At 34.6% G+C, this 21,399-nt stretch overlaps 1 protein-coding gene across 1 annotated transcript in view; it reads right to left on the bottom strand.

Annotated features, from left to right (window-relative positions):
• LOC108758438 (disintegrin and metalloproteinase domain-containing protein 10) overlaps positions 1-20,771 on the bottom strand; it is a 72,138-nt gene extending 51,367 nt beyond the window's left edge. The window contains exons 1-3 of the mRNA XM_018503429.1: positions 20,368-20,771; positions 6,563-7,239; positions 1,904-2,042 (exon numbers count right to left, since the gene is read on the bottom strand). Coding sequence (XP_018358931.1) covers positions 1,904-2,042; positions 6,563-6,824 — 401 coding nt within the window. The 5' untranslated portion in view covers positions 6,825-7,239; positions 20,368-20,771. The remainder of the gene's footprint in view (positions 1-1,903; positions 2,043-6,562; positions 7,240-20,367) is intronic.
• Between the last annotated feature and the right edge of the window lie 628 nt (positions 20,772-21,399).

The raw sequence follows: 21,399 nt of genomic DNA, 5'->3' as shown, positions 1-21,399 counted from the left end.
CCCCCCCCCCCCTCCACGCGTTAATAACAACTGATATGGAAAATCAAATACGCAGGATTTATGTGCTATTTATCCGCTTTCATATTCACATAGTTTTAGTTTTTGCGCTACATCTCTTAAAGCACTTTCCTCTTGGAGCAGATATTCATCACTAACGCCAAATTTCTTCTCTACATAACTTTATCCAAGAGATATCTCCCAGAATACAATGGAGATATCTCCTGGATAAGGTTATCCGCAACTTATCTGGAAGTGAAGAAATTGAGCATAAGTCGTTTAAAATTGCAAAATTACCTGTAGTAAAGGTGTGTAAACAAAAAATCGATTTGTTTCGAAATGTGCAAACAAAAACCTTCAAAAACAAATGATCGATTAATGCTATTTTAAGCATAGTAGGTGCGATTCAAACTTAATGCCGTTGTTCGACTCTTCTCGAAACTTTTATTGTTAATAACTTTCTAACTAAAGTTGTGCAAACGGAAAATCAAATTTTTTCGAAATGTGCAAACAAAAATCTATCGATTATGACCTTTTCCAATTTGCTCGAAATTGGGGGGCTAGTGTGAAGTTAGCTCTCCCAAAATTGTTTTTTAATAACTTTCTTACTAGAACTGTGCAAACGAAAATTCAAAGTGTACATAAATGTGTAAACGATGAGCAATCGAATGAACTATGAAAAATTAATTTTCTCAAAAGTTGGGGGGCCAACTTCACACGGGTGAAGTCGGACCGTTACCTAACGGCTATTTCTTAAGTTCGTAAATACGCTGCGAGTGAAAGCGCGATTCAATATTTAAACGGTTCCGCCATAATACACCGACAGTGGTTAGAGCGCGGTTTGTTGCTGAACTGCAGTGCTGTCATAAATTGAACTTTCTGTTATTTGTGTTTGTTGCATCTCTTATATTAAATAACCGTGAGAGAGAAACTCCGTGATTGTTGCTCCCAATAGTAAATCCAGTTCGACATGCGAGCACAAACATTATGATATTCAACGCGGAAAAGAGAGAGAAGGACAGAGAGAGAGCGTCTTCTATGAATGTTTCAATTGTTATAACTGTAAGCATTATTATTGTAACTGCTTCGTAACAAAAATTTCTCATTTCAGAAAACACTTTAACATTTATTTTTCATGTGTTTCATTGGACGTAGCAGGACATATAAGAGGAAATATTTTATTAAAGGTAAAAATAAAAAATGACCTATGTGACATAAAAAGGAGAATACCTAGTGACTCGAAACACGCTAGTAAACAAAATTAATTTTCTTTCTTGATGAAGATCACAAATTTCTATCTTAGAGAAAAGAGACAAAGGCAGAGTAAGAGAGACAAAATATATTCGCATTAATTAATACGTATAATTAATGAAGTAAAATAATTTCGCAACACGCGTACGATTTATACGAGCTAAGCTATACGTTGAGTTAGTCTCTTGGCCACTATCTCTTTAATCGGATTCAGGTACCACTGACCTAACAAGGACATACCGAGAACGTGCGGGCGACATACTGGCAACTTTGTCCACGATCGCTTTACGAGCAGTGTGTAGGAGGTACACGTATTCGCCAATTTCGAAATGCCATTTGCAAGAGGTCATATAATAGTAACGTACTCAGAGATACTTCCGTCTGTACTGTTAAATCGCACAAAATTCTTCAACGTTATTCAACCATTGTAAAATCGTGGAATCCGGAATTTTAAATTTTTCAAGAGATTCAAAGACATTCCTTATCTTGATTTAGAATTGGACGTTCGATGATGATCCTGATATTTCAGCAAACTCTTTGAATGTTCAGATTCCGTATCGATCTCTTTCCGTCTTTGCACGGAACACACTGCGAGCGAGGGAAGAGTGCTGTGTACCGAGATAGAGAAGAGTTTGCTTATAGAACTCATACTCACCTATCAAGCGTCTTCAGATTCAAAATCAGGGGTTGCTCGGAGTCGGTGACGTCGCGACGTATCCGGTTGCGATGTCGTTTCAAGGCTACGGTGTCATATATAGCTGCCTCATAGTATCTGATATACGAGCGCGTGATATCTGAAAAGCACACAATGAGGAAAACGGATGTTCTATTAGTGGCTGTCTAAGAAAAATGCGTTGCGTAAACGGTAAATCGCGCGAGTCACGCGAAGATGAGTTGCGTCGTAAAAATGCGTTTGTATCAGATGTGACCACAGGCGTGATTGAGAAGGCGAACAAGCGTTCATGATTCACAGATAAATAAAAAGAAATCGTCCCATTAACTTTCTGTTTTATAAAACGAAGAAAAAGAGAGAGGAACGCGACATAAAATTCATTAAAAAACTGCAAGATTCATGTCATTAGTGTTAGTAAACTTTTTTCCTACAAACAAGCGTACAATTATAAATGCAAATTTATCTTTAAAAAATATTTTTTAAATTCCTTTTTATAAAATGTTAAAGAAATTTCTATTATAGCTAAAGAATAATAATTTTGTATCGTTATTGAGAGTTTATTTTAATAATACAAAATCAAAGAAAAACGATCCAGACTAGTTTTTCTAACATATCGTAGTTTTTTTTTCATTACATCGTAGTTCTTGAGTTCTGCCACATGATGTAAACGCACCTTAAAGCGTGTATAATTCGCGCTTGATTGCTCACAGTGGGAAAAAACGCGATGACTATACCAGCTTTTTTACGTACCAAGATCATTGTAAAATTAGGTATAATATAATTTATATATACCACATGAAAAATAGAAATAGATTTTGATATTTTCGTATCTTGTCTTCATATTTAACTTTTAAGTGAATAGGTGGTCGCACAGCACCCACATACATAGTTATTTTAAAACCTTATTCTTCAAAAAGAAAATAAAAAGTATCGTCTAGAAGGTCTTAAAGTTCATTATTTTTATATTCTTCTATCTCCTAAGAATATAAAAATAATATAAATTTAACTCTATACATATTCTATTAAAAAATATATCTATAAAAAAATAAAATTTGGAGTATTCTAATTTTACCTATTCACCTAGTTATTTAAGGTTAAAAGTTCAAAATTAGAAACTATAATTTATTTGTTATCTCTTTCACGACAGTCTCAATGGAACGTAAAATCAAGCAATTTGTCATTAAATGCACAATAACAAGTTGAATGAACACATTCATATTTACGGAACTCCTAACTCTGATCGAATAGTTTACATGTAAAAAGTACAAACTTTCACTAATTCTATATACATAATATCCACATTTACTGCAGATTAAAATTGGATAGTCATATTTAACATCGAGTAAAAATATCTATCCTTTCATAGAAATCCAATTTAAATCTCAATCATAAAAAAGTATCAATGAGAGTAAGTTGTGAAGCTAAAATTATAAACTTTTTTGAAATTTCTTTTTTTAACCGTTAAAATAAATCTGAGATCCCCCCATTGAAATATTTTGCCTTTTAGCAATGACAATACTTGCAATATTTATACAGCTACAGTTATATACGTACTCTTTCATTGGATCTTCTGTCGCTAATATGATTTTATATCAAAGACCTTTCACTCTATCAATTAAATCTATTCACTTCAGGTGCCGACGTCTCATCGCAAAAGCTCTGCAAAATCAATTAATTTATTTTCGCGCGTATTATATACACGATGTGAAATGTTACACTCACTTCGCGGAAATTCTTTTAGTATTTTAGGATGAAAAGATCACGGAAATTTTAAGAGGAAACGAATGCTCGAGCATTCACCACGACCACTCGGCCGAGAGAACTCCTCAGAGACGCGTTTTCAGATCTCGGACAAGTGCAGCAGCCGAAGTGCACTTGTTTTGCGTCCACTTTACCGAGAAAATGCACACACATTAACCGTCAGTCCTGTGTCGCTGGATTTCAATATAATAAATTTAATAATATTCCGATATTTTTATAGTAGTTATATATACATATATACGTGTATATGCAAAAGCAATCCACTAATACACTGACAAAAAAGATTGGTTGCTGCAACAATTTAGATAGTAAAAACGGCATAGCATTTTTATATGACTGCAGCAACCAGTTTTTGGTTGTAGTAAATTTCTAGTTGTGTTAGCCTATCCACAATGTCAGTATATGATTTCGATAGGCTAACGCAACTAAAAATTTGCTGCTACAACCAAAAACTGGTTGCTGCAGCCATATAAAAATCCTATGCCATATTTTACTATCTAAATTGTTGCAGCAACTAATCTTTTCTTTCAGGGTACAGAAAAATATTTTAACGGCACGCACTTAAAGAGCTTAAAAATCAACGCATTCACGCAAAAACGAAAATTGAAGAATTCAACGAGTATTTCAGGAACGTGAAAAATAAAATTCTATTTATTCGATATAATTTTATTAATTATATTATAATCGTAACGCAGTGTTATTAGATACATGTGGGTGCATCATTGTAGAAAGTATAAGATGGACTACGGAAGCCTACATAGAGAAAAAGGTTTCTTTGGATTTAGTATTCCTATTTATTTGACTAAAATTTGTTTTATTGAAACAACACATATGCTTGTACGAAATATTATTTGTTTGAATAAAAATTTTGTTGTTTCATTCGAAAAATCTCTATTGCTTGACAGAAATAACATTATTATTTGAAGTAATATCTTTCAACTAAATATATTATTTGGCAAAATATATTCATAGAGGTTAGGTTATTCTATGCAAATAATTGCTTTCTTAGAATAATCATTACATTTTTTGACCGAAAATATGGAAACAATAGCTTATACGTCTAACAACAGAATTAAACGAGTAATGCTATGTGCTACATCAATTATGTTTGTGCCGTACAGTTGATCACGCGAATACTGAAGATAGATATTATCTGTTCAAACAAATAATGTATTTAAAATAAAGATATACATTGTTTTAAATTCAAACAATCGCACTTATTGATTCAAATATTGGTTTGTTTGGACCATTCCAAATAACAAATTTATTTGGATATAATAAAATTTATTACATTCAAAGAAATCTTTTTCTCTGTGCATATACTCTACAATAAAGAATCAAATGTTGCCGCCATATTTGTATCGAACGTTCAGACTCTTACTTAAGAGTTTCTAATGATTATTAATGTGCGTGAAACTCGGTGTGGCTCAACACGTTTGAGAAGCTAAAACTCGGATTCGATCTAGTCACCCTCGGGTCCAGCTACCTGTGCCCTTTTTTCCCGCCGTAGGATATATAAATAGGCCTGTTCTTTTTGACTGAACTTTTGCACCAGTTTATCTTTTTTCCTCTTCTATCCTCCTAAAGAGAAAAGGAAGAAAGATGAACTGGTGCAAAAGTTCAGTCAAAAAGAACAGGCCTATTATTTTCCTCGGGAGGGAGCAAAAGTTGAGTAAACAAAAAAAATCGTTATTCATCATTCAATTTAATAACTTTTTGTTATTATTTTATTCTTTGTAATAAATCTCTGCGTTGTTTCACGATTTGTTTACAGCTATCAATTACTTTTCCCATACTTTTCGATTTTTGTACTAACCAATGAATTTAAGGAATCTAAGACACGACTACATATTACGTGGTATATCTATATTTTAACGAACGGACGTTGAACACGTAATTTAAGCAACTTTCGAAGTAAATGGCTCGAACGATCAATGGGGCGATGCTAAGAGCAGGTTATGTCACGTGTTTCCAGATCACAATTAGAACACCGTTTAGGGTAGCGTACTATTGTTTCGGTAAATACTACCGATCGAACGATCGGAACACAAAAGGAACACGCTGGACAAAGGCGAGTATCGGACTTTAAGGCCATTACCGACACGGACGGACCCCTTCGGGACATCGACCGGCGCGGTATTTCGATATAAGTCATCCGGAGACTATCACGTGGATATACGATCGCCACTAAACCAATATTTTTTCAATTTAAACTTTACTAAATCAAACTCGACGATTTTTCAGTGGACATATCGTACATTTAACATCTTATATAATATTATATAAATATAAATATTATACAAATGGCTAGAATATCAACGATTTTGTAATATAAGAAAATAAATGAGTATTAATTTTTATATTTATATATTATGTTCTAAAATCTTAATTTACTTAAAAAAAATCTGACAATAATATTGACAGATAGATAAAAAAAAATTAATATTACAATTCAAGTATTTAAGAACACTAATATTTGAAATATTAAAAATATTTGAATGAGAATGACAAGATATTCGAAAAAAACGAAGGAATCAAATATTTATTAAATAAAACTTTCTGAATTAACATTATGAGTGTTCCTGAATATTACAAAATAACAATGCATAAAAAATGTGACACTTTAACAGGCCTTTTTATTATTCTATTAAGATTTAACTAATAATTCTTTGAAAAATAATCTTGATTTTCTATGTTCCATCAAAAAAATCAAATAATCACGCGTGAAAAAGAATCAGTGAAAAAAAATTCAATTTTTCCCAACTCCATCTCGAATTCGATATGTACCCTCGATTTGAAGGCACAGATCCAGTATACGAACTTTGGGGACACCGAGTCAATTTAACTTTACCGAATAACAAAGAGCTAAATGTGACTCACCTTTATACGGTGGTGCGGGATGAAGGGGAGACGCGTCGACGACGGCCATCGGAATCCAAACGGGCAGCAGCAACAGCACAAAGAAAATCGGACACGTCGTGATGGACCATTGACTCCTGCCCCCCACTGTCGCGGCAACCGCGGAGCGCATCGCGGGCCCGCGGGCCCCGTGGTGGTGCCCCGTACGGCCCTCCGCCTCCTCTTCCTCGTCCCCCTCCTCCTCCTCCCCTTCTTCACCCACGGCCAGGGCCGCAACACGCATGGGCCCGATGTTCCGTGCCCCGGCAACGACTAATGGCGCTATCTGCCTTTCGTCGAGGAGTCGACCACCGCAACACTTTGCCAATCACCTACCAAGATCATTTCTCCGTCCTTCTTCTCCGATCGTTTTCCCCCTCCTTCTCTTACCCCTCCTACCCTCTCTCCGCCGCCCCTTTCTCTCCGCCACCTCCTCCTCGTCTTGATCCGTAGGTCGCTCAACCTTTCGACCCCTCTGCCGTCTCCACCACCACCACCGCGTCTCTCTTCGCTTTCAGCCTTCCTCTCTTTTTTTCTTCTCTTTTTCAGCCGGTTCCACCTCGCTTTACCTTCGACGGCAGATCGACTCCTCCTCGTCGTCCTCTTTCCTCTTCGACGTTCACCACCTTCGAGCGCCGCTCTCCGGCCGTCGATCGATCCTGTTGACAAGAATGTGCGAATTATCGCAAGTGCTACGAATATGCAACATTATTTTGCGAAATCAAAGAGACTATAACAAAGTTAAATTAAAGCAGCGCTTTCGCGACCGCGAAACTTGCTGCGTTACGAAATTACACGCTTGTTTTCATTCACAAGGAAATGATAGGGGTAGCCGAGCGGTTTTTTTTTTTACATCGTAAAACTAAACTTGTAAACTGTAAAAGTTTGAGACGCGGAGGGGGCAAAGGGGACAAGATAGAGTGTTGTCAACTCGGCAATTGCGGCTAGAGAATTGTTCGTGCGAGCGGTCTCGTATAACGTGGCGTGTTAATGGTACATACAGTATACAGTGTATGGGAGACTCCACAAGGGATTGCACAAACAACTCTACGTTACATTAAATAAAAATCTTTAAAAATATTCCAATTATAACCTAATAGTGTATACACTAAAAGAAAATCTTAAATCTCTCTTAATACATATTTCTTTGAATAGTACTTACTATGTAAACGTTTACTTACAGTAAATAAATATTTATTACGGAACAAAAATGATAGTTAAATTAAATTAATGATTTTTGTATCAAATAAATATACGTTTACACTTAGTAAATATTTACTTAGAACTATGCGAACAAATATTTATTATAATTTAATTTTTTTTCAGTTTATTATAACATTAATAATTTAACAAGAAGTGACAGTTTGATATATCAACGCAATATGAAAATTTAATTTATATAAATATGAATTTTTTCAATATTTACAAAATTTCGTGAGTGTTGCTGATTTAGTCGTTGAATAGTAAACAGTTTGATTACTCGAGATTATTTCGAATATAATATCATTTTATTTCCTAATTCCATTGCAAAATTGAACGTAAAATTCGTTTATATTGTACATAACAATGCAGGTGAGATTATTAATGAGTAACAACGATTAAAAATGCTCGTCAAATACATCAGTTTTGCAGCGCGCAAACATTTTGCATTTTTCATGAAAAAAGTTTTGAAACATGTAAATGAAACGCGCGACTGGTACGAGAGTGACTTTCGTATTGTTAATACTCGACGGACGAAACTGCTTTATGTCTCTGGAAATGGTGATTTCACTGGTTGAAATATAATTAGCAACAGACACTTCGGATCAGAGATGTACGATTCATTCGCTAAAAATTGATTTTTTACAAAAAGATTTTTTCGAAAAAAAATCTTTTTTGTAGAAAAGAAAGAAACGATTCTTTACAAAGGGATTGGTTTTTAAAATAGTCCTTTTTAGATTTTCGAAAAAAAATCAATTTTCCGCAAAATAAATCGATTTAAAATCGTTAATATTATTTGAGAAAATCGATCTTTTGAAGATTGGAACACATATCTCTATCTCGGATATATTGCTATTCGACATTACAGCCCTTTACATTGTGAGATCATAAAAAAATATACATTTCACGAGTTGTTTTCTAAAACGGAATCAGTGCTACACTTATAATTGATCTAATCATCAGTGAATATTTACTGTTTTACAATAATAATACACTGATTCACTTTTAGAGATTATGATTTTCTGCAGATCAAATTGCATTTCAATCTGCAGGGAATCGTAATCTATAAAGTGAATTAGTATGTTAGTAATTATATTAGTATAGTACTATACTATTATACGTATAGTACTAAAGTCAGTAATAATACACTGATTGTCACTTTCAAAAAGTGAATAATAATAGCGTCCTGTAAATATTAGAGAATTTAATTTTTCATTTATCTATGCAGAAATAATGTATTTTTTTTTAATTAGTTATCAATTTTATATTTAATTAAATCTTGTTCAACAATCTTAAGTAACGAATGTATTAGTTATTCTCATTGATGATTCCCGTTCAAAAAACCATGTCGGAATAAACTCAGAAATGGAACGTTGTATTTTACAAAAATGTCACAAAGTACATAAGTAATAATTACAAAACTAATACATGTTGAGAAAAATTAAAAAATTTTAATTCAATATACATAATAAAATTGTGTGACTACCATTTATTTTATTTTGAATCCATTGCACTATTAGATAGTCAAAGGAGCAATGGTAATTCAATCCCTTGAGTAATGACATTTTATTATTTTTTAATTCCATGTGTGTCAAAATATAAATCGATCTATTTCTGTAGTTAAGCAGCTTGATTTCAAAATAAACAATTAAAAATAAACATCTATATTAACATTATTAACGTATGCACGTAGTAAATAATGAACTAAGTTCTCGACTAAGTTTAACTTAAATATACTTCATAAATTAACTTGTTTAATTCCATTGTTTTAGTTAAATTAACGGCATATTGAATAGGAGCAATGGCAACCTATACATATATGAAAAAAGTAATGCATGAATAACGTTAGCTAATAGTAGTTTAATTGAAAATAATCTTGTTTATTCAACAACAGTATATTAATATCATACATAACTTATTAATATTTATAAAAACACAACATGTCTATTTAATTAAATATCTTACTAAAACAAGAGAGCGTAATATATTTATTTTACTAATAATCTTATAGAATTAATAACAAGATTATTTTCAATTAAACTGCTGTCGGCTAATGCTTAGCATATGTAATGTTAATATACCATACTTTTTGATGAAAACAATTTAAATTAATTAACATTAGTATAATTTAACATTATGAATTTAGCGTGTACAGTCGTGGACAGAACGATTGCAACACTCTTTTCTTTTCGATGGATTTCGGAATGCAGCCTTCTTACGAAGCAATTGGTTCTTACCGTTGTTCTACAATAAGGTCGCAAATTGTAAGCTGTAAGAAATTGACCAATCACAGTTGAATATAACAAAAATAATCGACTATAATTGATGGTTAATTTCTTATAACTTACACCTTGCGATTCTATTGTAGAATAGACTTTATGGATCTCACCGTTTAACCATTCAATCGCTTTATGAACAAAGCTGAATTCAGAAACTCGTTGGAAAAAAATTTTGCGACAGTTCTGTCCACAACTGTACAACAATTAGTTTTGTAATTCAGTAGAGAAAACTCATTAATTAGCGCTTAGTGATTCTTTAATATAATCGGTTCCTACCTTGATACAATGTAGAAGCAGCGAAGAATTAAAGGCAAGAACTAATCATATCAAAGAATCATTAAGCGTTAACTGATTTAGTTTTCTCTGATGAACGTAGCCAGTATTTGGCATGTGAAAGAAGGTTCATATATTTTTTTTCCATGAAAACTCAGTCTGACAGCCACCTCGACAAGAAATTTAACAGGCTACATAGATCCATATGCCTTCGCGTTCCCATATTCGTAAAAGCACAAAATGAAATAGTTGATGCATTCTCGGGAAAGGACGACATGTATGTGTATATGTGAACTAAATATATATATATATATATATATATATAAACTTTAACATATGTCGACCTGGCGTGTCGTAGGAACGTCAAGAAACCCACGCTTTAATGGGTAAATAAAAGTGCATGCATCGCGACGCGTCGGCGCGCAAGCTCGACATCACCGGGGCGATAATACGTTTTTCCACGATGACACGACGCATAATCCGCGAATAAATCATGTTTACGCTTAAGCTCGTGAGCAATGAACAACGAACGCCACCAGCGGATCCTTTAGAGTATTTCGCTTGGGGACAAAGTCCCAAGCGTGACGAAGAGACCGAAATAAGATTTAAGATTAGATTCCGAGTTACATTATTGCAATAAAAATACAATCAAAATACAGAGTAAAAATAATAAATATCACTGAAAGATTTAAGAAAGCTTGATTTTACGTCCTTTTATAATACTATACTCGCTATAAAATTATTATAATATTTGATAAAAAGTAGCCGTGACTAAACTTGAAAAAAGTTGTAAGCAAATTTACATAAAGTTCAAAATGTCAACGTTCCATTGATGACTTTGTTCAAACGTTATTATTTTAAACCGATTCAACAAACCCGAGTTCCGAGAACAGAGATTTTATCAAAAATGAGATCCTTGTTCATTTTCTCGCGTCGCATGTTCCCTTTTCCGACCGGATGTAAAGTTCACAATTAGGTAGGTAGGACGCGATATTTCAAGAAACTCTAAAGTTCTTTGCCAAAATAAATTACGTGAGGCGCTGCAAAGCACTGCAGTCGGATACACTCTCTCGGTACACTGTGTAGAGGCGGTCCCCGAGCGGGATAGACACTACATTCCGAAAATGGAATGTCGACGCGATGTTCGTACGAGGAGGAGCTTTATCGCACCTCGTCCGTGCAGGCGGAAGAATGACCTGGCGCGGCGAAAGCCATTACTCGCATTTCGCAAGTCCTGGCACGGCGAAACGGCGAATTTACTGCACGGTTCGCATTTGATGATCATTCCAAGACGAGTCACCCAACCCAAAGTGAGAAGGAAGTGACTCACAAACGATGTCTCCGTAAAATAATCATCTGCATTGATAGATGTGAGAAACAGAGAGATAGAGAGAGAGAGAGAATGCAATATTGCTTTTATAATTAAAATTGTAGAGACGTAGACATTTACGCTTCTTTAGTTCTTTAAAAAAAAATCTAAATCCTCTCAGTTTTCATTTTAGAAATGCTGCTTTTATAATATATAATAAATACAATATTTTATAGTCAATATTATATATTAATAATGATAATATAACAAATATTATTAACAGTAAGAAGTAATATCTATTTATACGAGATCTGAGTATAAAAATATGTAGTTGCACTCGTTTAGAATTCACTATTTCAGCTATTGATAGAACTCATATTGAATTTCTATTTCTCTCGTCCTTAAATGCAGATAATTATATCTGTGTGAAAGGAAATCCTTCGTTTTTCTTACAGTTTTTTTTTTCGTCGAGTGAGAACCCCAATGAATTCGCCTTGAAGCCGAAGAAAACCCGTTCCTCCGATGCATTCACTTTGAATGATTAATCCGCGTGGGCACGGGACCAGATAAGAGAATAGATGAATCTCTTAGCATAACTCGGAGTTTTCTCATAAGCCACAGCTACTACAATAGAATATGAAATCCGACCTCGACACCTCGGAAAACATCAAACACAAGTGCGCATCTCACGGTTTATCATCTATTAATACACGTCACAGAGATACGTGATGCTCTATCTATTATATATCAGGATCTGACTAGGATCTCTCGTTGTCGTGATACGTCACCGAAATTCCACCGTGATAGTTCAGGGATATCGATAGACGAGGAACCGATACTGAGAGGATTAGTGTGTCGTAAGCGTCGTTCACCAGCGAACACGATCGGACAATTTTCCGTCGAGCGCGCTTCGCTGAACCGTTACCTTGCAACGCGCGCACCAGCGAAACACGTTTTGCGTAATGTCCAAGCGGTAGAGATAGAGCCCGGACGAATGGAATAATTACGAAGGAACCGATCCGGCACACCGTCCAATTGCGATCAAACCTTCTTTAGAAGCGCGATGAATTTTATGCACTTTTAAAATTCGACCATTCACCAAACGTACTTTCGTAATACTTGCACTATTAAATCGCACACGAGAGATTTGAAATCCATCTTTTACATTCTGAATAAAATAAAGGCAATTTCATTAAAACGAGGAAGAGAAATTAGTATTAGTAGATAAAAACCTTTCTTATCGTATCACACTCATATTAGATTCAAAGAGATAAAAAAGCAATATTCAATTTATTTACATTTTATATGTGTTTTTCCAACTGAATCAGTGTTTTAAAAGCTTGATTGATCCCTCTTTTTGACTTTTATGATATTGTTTATTGATCTCTCCGCTTTATAGATACTTTCTATAATTATCAAACAACAATAGCCAGGAAACACGTTATAATTCCACGTTTCAGCGAATCTCTTTCGCATTCGAGATATGGAACCTTTATAAAACCTTTTCTATGTTTGTTGCTAAATTGTTTTGAATTGATAAAAAGAGATTTTCAGCGATGAGAGTTCGAGATAATCGAGATATGTAATTTTTTATATATATATATATAAAAAATCAATTGTATAAAAATGAAAAAAATTCAAGTACTGAAAATCACACTGAAATCTATTTTCGTTGTCATGATTTGCGCAACTTTATTGAAACTTTAATTTTAAGCGAGGAAGTTTTATTTTTAAGTGCATGAAATTTCTAAGGCAAGTGTTTTTTAGTAGAAACACTTTGCGCTTGAAGTACATAAAGTACATTCAGACAACACGTTAACATTCATTACGTTCATAAAAGACGCTTATTACAGTTAAAAACAACTTTAGTACATACAATTTACAAAATTCTTTCAACATTTTATATTACGCTCGCGCATTGTTCTTCAAACTAAGGTCTATAATGCTTCGACGTACATTTCAAAAATCTTTTCTGACATATCAGACTATCCAAATAATAGTGTTGAGATTCGTAATGTTATTTGCGTGTGCAGCGCGATCCATTGGGATTTCAGTATGTATTATGAATTTCTAGCCCAGTTTCATATTTAGTTGGAGATGCAAAGTCAGAAATTCGCAACAATCCCACATTCTGCACTGCATCTAATTATAACTGAAAGATCTGGTACAAAGAAAGATCAATGTTCATATATTAAATCTAAATTATCCCGAAGCGGCGTACAAAATTGACACTCAAAATCGCACTCTATGTTAACTGGATGCACAGAGAAACGTTTTAAATCGCTAAATGTCATTACTCATTTCTACGCGTATCATAACTCTCAAACGTGCAAAAACTTAACCAACATTCGTTTTAAATATTATTTAATTCCTATAACTATCTTAATCCTCAACAGATCCATGGAATAATATCTCGTTGTTGTATAAGATGGATATTCTAAAAATATTCTAAAAGATTTTAAAGAATAATTCCTTTCACAAATTCAAGACGAAAACTTCGTATGACCATATGTCCAAAATGGCTTAGTTTCAAAGATACAGGATGTCAAAGTTAAAGGAAAAGTTTCGCTTTTTCCAAAACTTTCGGAAGCCACTTGGGTTATTTTGATGAAATTTTGTTTACGTTTCTAGAACATCAAAATAACCCAAGTGGTTTTCGAAACTTTGGGGAAAAACAAAATTTTTCCTTCAACTTTGACATTCTATCTTTGAAACTAAGCCGTTTCGGACGTATATCGTGTTTTCCAGCAAGAAACAGTATAACACAGTAATCATTTCATTTTTGTTTAACATTGGCAAACAATAAGGATGTAATAATTCACTGTGTTACACTGTGTTATCTGTGTTTCTTGCTGAAAAGCATTCATACAGTTAAAAAAATATGAGTGTAGATTTAACATCCGTGGTGTGGATTTAACACCCGTGCGATATAATTCTCACTGTGTTAATAGCACCAATATGATGTGGATTTAAAACCCACGTTAAATTCATATCATATTGACGTTAATATTAACATCGACACAGTGAGAATTATATAGACACCGCTATTTTTTAGAGTGTAGTCATAGTTTCTATTTTGAATTTGTGTGAGAGAAATTATCTCTTAAAATCTGTTAGATTTTAAAGTATTCTTTAAATTCTTTCGAGTGGAATCTCACTCTAAAAAGTGAAATCTCACTCATCTTAAAGATTGAAAATTCTGCTATTCTTTTTCAAGACTGACAGAATTTTTCATTCTTTAAAGTGACATTCCATTCTAAAGAATTTAGAGAGTACTTACACAAGAAAGGTTAGGCAAGCCGGAAAGTCAGAAAATTCTGAAAAATTGTCCGCAAGTAAATTAGTTTATCCATAACACAAAACTATTTTTCATGCCATATTACGATTTGAGGGGATGAAATTATCTCTTGAAAAAAATATGGATTTTTCTTTTTGATGGAATAACTGTCGAACGGTGAGAGATATCGAAAAAAAAATTTAAATAAGTTGCACCTCTTTTTACATGTATAAAGCCGCATATAAATAAGTATCAAAAAATCCATGTTTTTTCAAATATGTACTTATCTAAACACAGCTTTGTAGACATAAAAAAAAGAAATGCAATTTTTGTTAAATTTTTTTCGATACCTCTCAGTGATTTTCAAAGCTTTTGAAAAAAAAATAAAACTTTTCCTTTGTCTTAGACATCCTGTATCTTTAAAATTAAATCGTTTCCCGAACATGTAGTAATATGAAGTTTTCATTTTTATAAAAAATTACCCCTTAAAATTTTTTAGAGTACTTAGTATCCACTCTGTATAACAATAGAAGATTATTCTGTGGATCTGATGGTTAAAATAAAACAGCAATAGAAATTTTTTAAATAAGTATTTAAAAAACAATTGGCGATTAAATTTTTACGTTTGAGAATTACTCGTACATGTTTTAGAATTTTTTGAATTTTTGCGTTGCCTAACCTAACCTCTCTTGTTAATATCCACCTTGTATATCTGACGGATATACAGAGTGTGGCTTTAATGGTTATAACTATTCCTGTCGTTATTTCCAAATACAGCATTACAGTGCCTTTCGCGGTGGCTTTTGGCATAACATAATAAAACACTCTACCTCCCCTAGAGACTGTACAGTCACAGGTATACGAACATCATATCTGGACTTCCTCTTTGACTTCGCGATCGAACTTGCGAGCTTTACTCAACTCAAGAGTCTTGACGAGCCGTTACCAATTTCTGTCGCAAATATTTCCCGACGTTTAAAGACGTTTTCCAGTGCGCCGATTCAAATCGAGGGACGAAGCGAAGCTCGTCCCTCGCTGTAGCGATGCATCCTTTAAAAGGCACGTGTAATTTATGTGAATTGTTTGGCATAAAACGACGTATCCAAACAATGAGTGAGATTGTGTAGTACCAGACTCGCAAAGCATCTTTGACGGTTTTTTTAATTATTTATTTCTGAAAATATCTTTATCGCATGATGTATCTGTAAGGGCTGCCGAACATAAAATTCCGTAACAGTATGCGTAAGGTGTAAACTTAAGCCGATGAGCCAATCAGACTACTGCTTTAAATTACGTAATCTAACAGAAATGGAAATAACAGTAAACTAATCCATAACCTCGCAATAAGGTGAATTTCAACCGGTTGAAACTCGCCTTATGCATAAGTTTACTGCTATTTCTATTTCCGTTAGAGTACGTAGATCTAAAGCAATATCCCGATTGGCTCATTGGCTTAAGTTCACGTCTTAAGGTTACTGTTACAGAAATTTTGTGTGCGGCAGCCCTAAGACATCATAGCTTTCAGTGGAAAAGATAAAATATCACAAGTTTTTTTGCGATTAATTTTTCACTCACGCTAGTGTAAAACAATTAAATTTGTAACACAATTATTTAACGACTTCAAGTAAGTATATATGTATATATATAATAAACGTTTAACTATATAAGAATAACAATTAATGTCGAAGGACTCCTTGATATTTAACAATATAAAGACTAAAATGTAAGGGCAAGTAGAAGTCAGCGCGATAATCGTTGCGCAAGTATAATAATGGAAATGTCTATATGTCCATTTTTAATGTAAAGTATAACAATATAAAAAGTTGGTATATTCTTCTCATTCGGTCATTACAGACCACAGATTTCAATTTGATCATGAATTCGATTGGGACAAGGTGCAAGTTTTGGATATAGAAAGGAATTACAACAAAAGATTAATGTCTGAAATGTTGCTGCGTATAAAAACACAAAAAAGGAATTTAAACTTCCAAACACAGATACTGAATTTTTAGACCATGCCTATATATCAGTTCTGAGTACTATTTGAAATTAATGTATATATATATCCGTGATATTTTCATTTTTATTATAGCTTCATTTTATAAGAATTCTTGTTTCCTTCTGGCCTGTAAACTGGGATGAAGCTAAGGAACTTTATTGTGATGTTGGATAGTTGGCGCCATGGTTGATGCACTACTTGTACTAAATTAGAATTATATTGATACCGTTGAGAATGACTTGAAGTAAGTCAAAATGCGTACGGATTTTATACCAACTTTTTATATTGTTATATTTTACATTAAAAATGACATATAAACATTTCCATTATTATACTTGCGCAACAACGATTACCGCGCTACTCCTACTTCCCCTTACATTTTAGTCTTTATATTGTTTAACTATATATATATATATACAATATATATGTATACTATATATATGTATTGTATATACAATATACATATAAAGCTACCTTTAAATATTTCATATAATTGCTTTCTGTAACCAAGACAATTCTATCTCGCAGTTGCTTTAAATTAAAACAGCTTTACATTGCCGGAAATAGTCACCGAAAATATTTTCAAATCTCAGTGGCGAAAAAATGTGAATTTTTGTAAAATATTATTTTATACAGCTATTGTTTATAACCTTTTTTTTTTAATAATTATTCTTTACAAACTTTTAAATATGAAATCGAAAACTCACAATAAAAATACATTATAGTTAAAATTATATTAAATGTATTAATTAAAATTTATATTTAAAAAAATACTGTCATATATAAAATAAGCTACTTAACATGTTTACTCCATTTAATTTTGTTTGGTTTTTACGTACGTTTTTCAGAAAATTATGATTAAATTTATATCCATATGTTCTCAAATATAAAAATCGGAACCGAATAAACAATATACAATATGTTGTTAATAATAGTGACTTTACTTGAATTGTAAACTACTCCATGTAATCATTTACATATAAAAAAAAATCAAGCGATTACTCCCAAGTTAATAACTTCAAATTAAAATTGATAATAATTATAACATAATAAAAGTAACGGATTATGTATATACATATATATATAAGGACTAAAAGATATTCATAATTAATCCTGTATATAATTCATTATAATCATTCGCGTAATCCCGCCATTGTGACGTAACGATATCTTTTCACGGAGTTGGAATACGAAATGTAATTTTATACAATAGACGCAAAGCGTGATATCTCCTTGTTCCTTCCTCTTTTTAGTACAATACAGTTTCTCTTGTTATATCCGTTTAATATAAATTTCTCCTTATTTGCTCCAAATTGTTGCCGGCGCGGCGTCAGAAATTACAGTGGCGCGCCGCGATTCGACGGTAACAGTCAGGACGCTGACTCGTCCCGACAAGTTATATCCTGATTCGTCACGTCGCGTCGACCGCGCGCCGCATGCACGACCAACTTCACGCGTCTCGCTCCGCGAGAGATCCGACATCCGACCCGCTAATCACGTTCCTTTCATTCTGATCGAAACGTAACGCGGAGGGACGGCGTGAGCGTTCGATTGTGACGAAACACAGAGGGACTCGCGTCATAAACGTACATAAACATATGAGATGTCCTGTCATTAGATCTGCTCGCGTTGCTTGCACTTTTTGCGCTCTCGGCATTTTCGCTTTCTCTCTCTCTTTTCAATGCTCAAATATATATATTTAAATCTGTTCGCGTTACTTGTACTTTTTGCACCTAGCATCTTCGTTTTCTTTCTCTTCAACACCCGAATATATATTTATCTTGTTTTCAGTACAAAAATTTAACTTTTAGGGATTTCAAGCAACGCGGATAAACTTTCTATTTTATTTTGAGTGCGTATATTTTTGGGAATTTCAAGCAACACAAATATACCTATTGCCACGTTAGGCTAATATTATATTTGTTCGTTTATTTTTTGTCGTACGACAAATTTTTTAAGTCTACGAGTCCGAGAAAAATTCTCTGTCCTACCAATTATAATACACAAAATTTGTTGTACGATAAATGTAATATCAGCCTTTTAACAATACGACGCGACGCGACGAAAATGGCGGTTATTTCGATATCAACGATCAACGAAACGTACGTATGTACGTGTCGAAACGTGCATCCTGCGAATTCGGTTTCAAGGGCAAGCAGAGCGAATAGCAAAGTGTCTTTATCTTTTAATTATTAAAATTCCAAGGAATTATATCTCGATATATACAATACAATAATAATTTTTATCGATTTCTCATAATTAATATCTAAATAACGCTTGGAAAAAAAGGCTTTAGAAATCAGCGCGGTAATTGGTTGTACGCGCGTTTAATTAGTAGTACGCCATAACAATATTTTTAAATGTCAACATAATAATAAAATATTTGTATACTCAAGTAATCTAAAACTATATATTCGAAACTCGTCGAGCTCCAGGCTGAGCTCCAGGCCAAAAGTTTGGAAACAAAATTTGTTTTAAATTAACATTTTTGGGATTACTTACTTAAGTACATAGTGGATCCAATAACAGTTACTGATCTGAAAAATTATTATCAAAGAAACATTTTTAACAATCATTTTTTAACAATAATCTTTAGATCTAATAATTGTTATTGGATTTAAAGAATTATTGTTAACAAACATATTGTTAGGGATATTTAATAAAAAATTGGAGCTCTATGAAGAACTACATACATTTTGCAATAAATTTTTAAGCCTTAAACCCCGTAAAAAATTGACCAGTTATACTTGAATGTGAGAGAAATAATCGACTACGATTGATCAATTTCTTACAGGCTTAAGACTTGAAACTTAAGTAATAGCTTATTGTAGAAAGCCCATTAAGCCCGTGTCATAATACGCATTGGAAATTGAGGATTGCGAAATGAATTAGAATTCAACCAATTGGAATAAAACGAATTAAAATTAAATTAGATATCTGACTGGTTGAATTCTAATCTATAATTCGTAATCCTTAGTTTCCAATGCGTAGTGTGACATAAGTTTTTTTTTACGAGACACAAGTAAACACAAATATGGTTGTACCATTGTTACTCATTGAATGTAAAAAAGAACAGGACGACGTTTGTGTCGATCGTGTCTTCTAAAAGGAAAGCAGCCTTATTATTAAAAAAAATACTATATATTGTATAATAATTTTAAAATAATCCCAAAAATATCAATCTTTAAAATTTCCAAACTTTTGGCCCGGAGTGTATATCGGAACGTTCGACGTGCGGAAATTCAAACGTGTAGCGCGGAAAATGGCGCCAGTTCCTTTGAATTTTTATCTGAAACGACGAAATGACCGCGATTCGCTCGAGTACTCGAAATTCATCGGAGGACACGCGGCACTAACGGAAATATCCTGGTGTACCCTGTACGCGCACTCAACGTGTTTGTGATAATACAGCGAAGCAATGCGCTTGTCCTGCACTTGTCCGACACTTACCGAGGTGCAGCTCGTTGCTCCGCGAGTCCTGGTGCCGCTAGCAGGCACCGCGGGCGTGCTCGCCGCCGCCGCCGCTGCCGCCGCCGTCGCGAGGAGTCCTGGGCGCTCGACGATGCGCGCCACCCGACGAAGAAGTTGCCTCGGAACCCCCGTGTGTCATCGGCGTTCATCGCCGCGTGACGACGACGACGACGACGACGACGCCGCCGCCGCCCGCATATACACCGGGCATCCGGAATACATGTACGCACAGGCACGCGCACACACTGATGCACTCACGCGCGCCCGCGCCCGCGCGCGCGCACACACACGTGTCAGAGAGGAACGAATAGATAGATAGAAACCGTAGCCTTTCGATCCAGCCGCGTGACGGGCGGCCGGAGCACGAAGCACGACTCCAAAAACGGAGGCACGAAAACGGCAGTTATCACGCGCGAACGCGGCACGTACACACCAACGAAACGTCAACAAGGACACCGACGGAGAGCGACAGAGCGGCAGAGCGCGTTCCGCAACGCACTGGCAAGACCGCTTCACCGCTCGCGGACGAAGACTCCCGACTCCCGAGGCCAACGACTCCCCCCACCAATCGCGTGCATTCGACCCAGCTATACATCCCCTCTCCCGCCCAATCCCGCGCGACCTTCCTTCTCCCCGCCCGCCCCGCTCCGTCTACTACTCCGCGCAGACTTCTCTTTCTTCCCTCGTCCTTCCTTTCTCTCTCTTTTTTCCATCGTCGCTCTTTCTCTTTCTTTATCTCCGCCGTATTCCAACAATATTAGTTTTATTACGCGTTGCTTGAAATTCTCAAAAATTGTTGTACTTATAACGAGATAAATATATATGTTTGAATGTTGGAGAGAAGCTGAGTCTGCCTGAGTGTAACAAGCAACGCGAACAGACTTATTTATTACTGTAAATATTGAATATGACAAGCCCGAGTTTTGACACTTTTGACGTTCCGATCGCGCGTGTGAAAGGCGGATTAGATCACACGTGACGTTAAAATATATTTTTATCGCGCACGTACTC

This window comes from Trachymyrmex cornetzi, unplaced genomic scaffold, assembly GCF_001594075.2.
Source record: "Trachymyrmex cornetzi isolate Tcor2-1 unplaced genomic scaffold, Tcor1.1 scaffold156, whole genome shotgun sequence".
In the NCBI taxonomy this organism is placed as follows: domain Eukaryota; kingdom Metazoa; phylum Arthropoda; class Insecta; order Hymenoptera; family Formicidae; genus Trachymyrmex; species Trachymyrmex cornetzi.
This window is presented reverse-complemented; position numbering and strand designations above follow the sequence as displayed.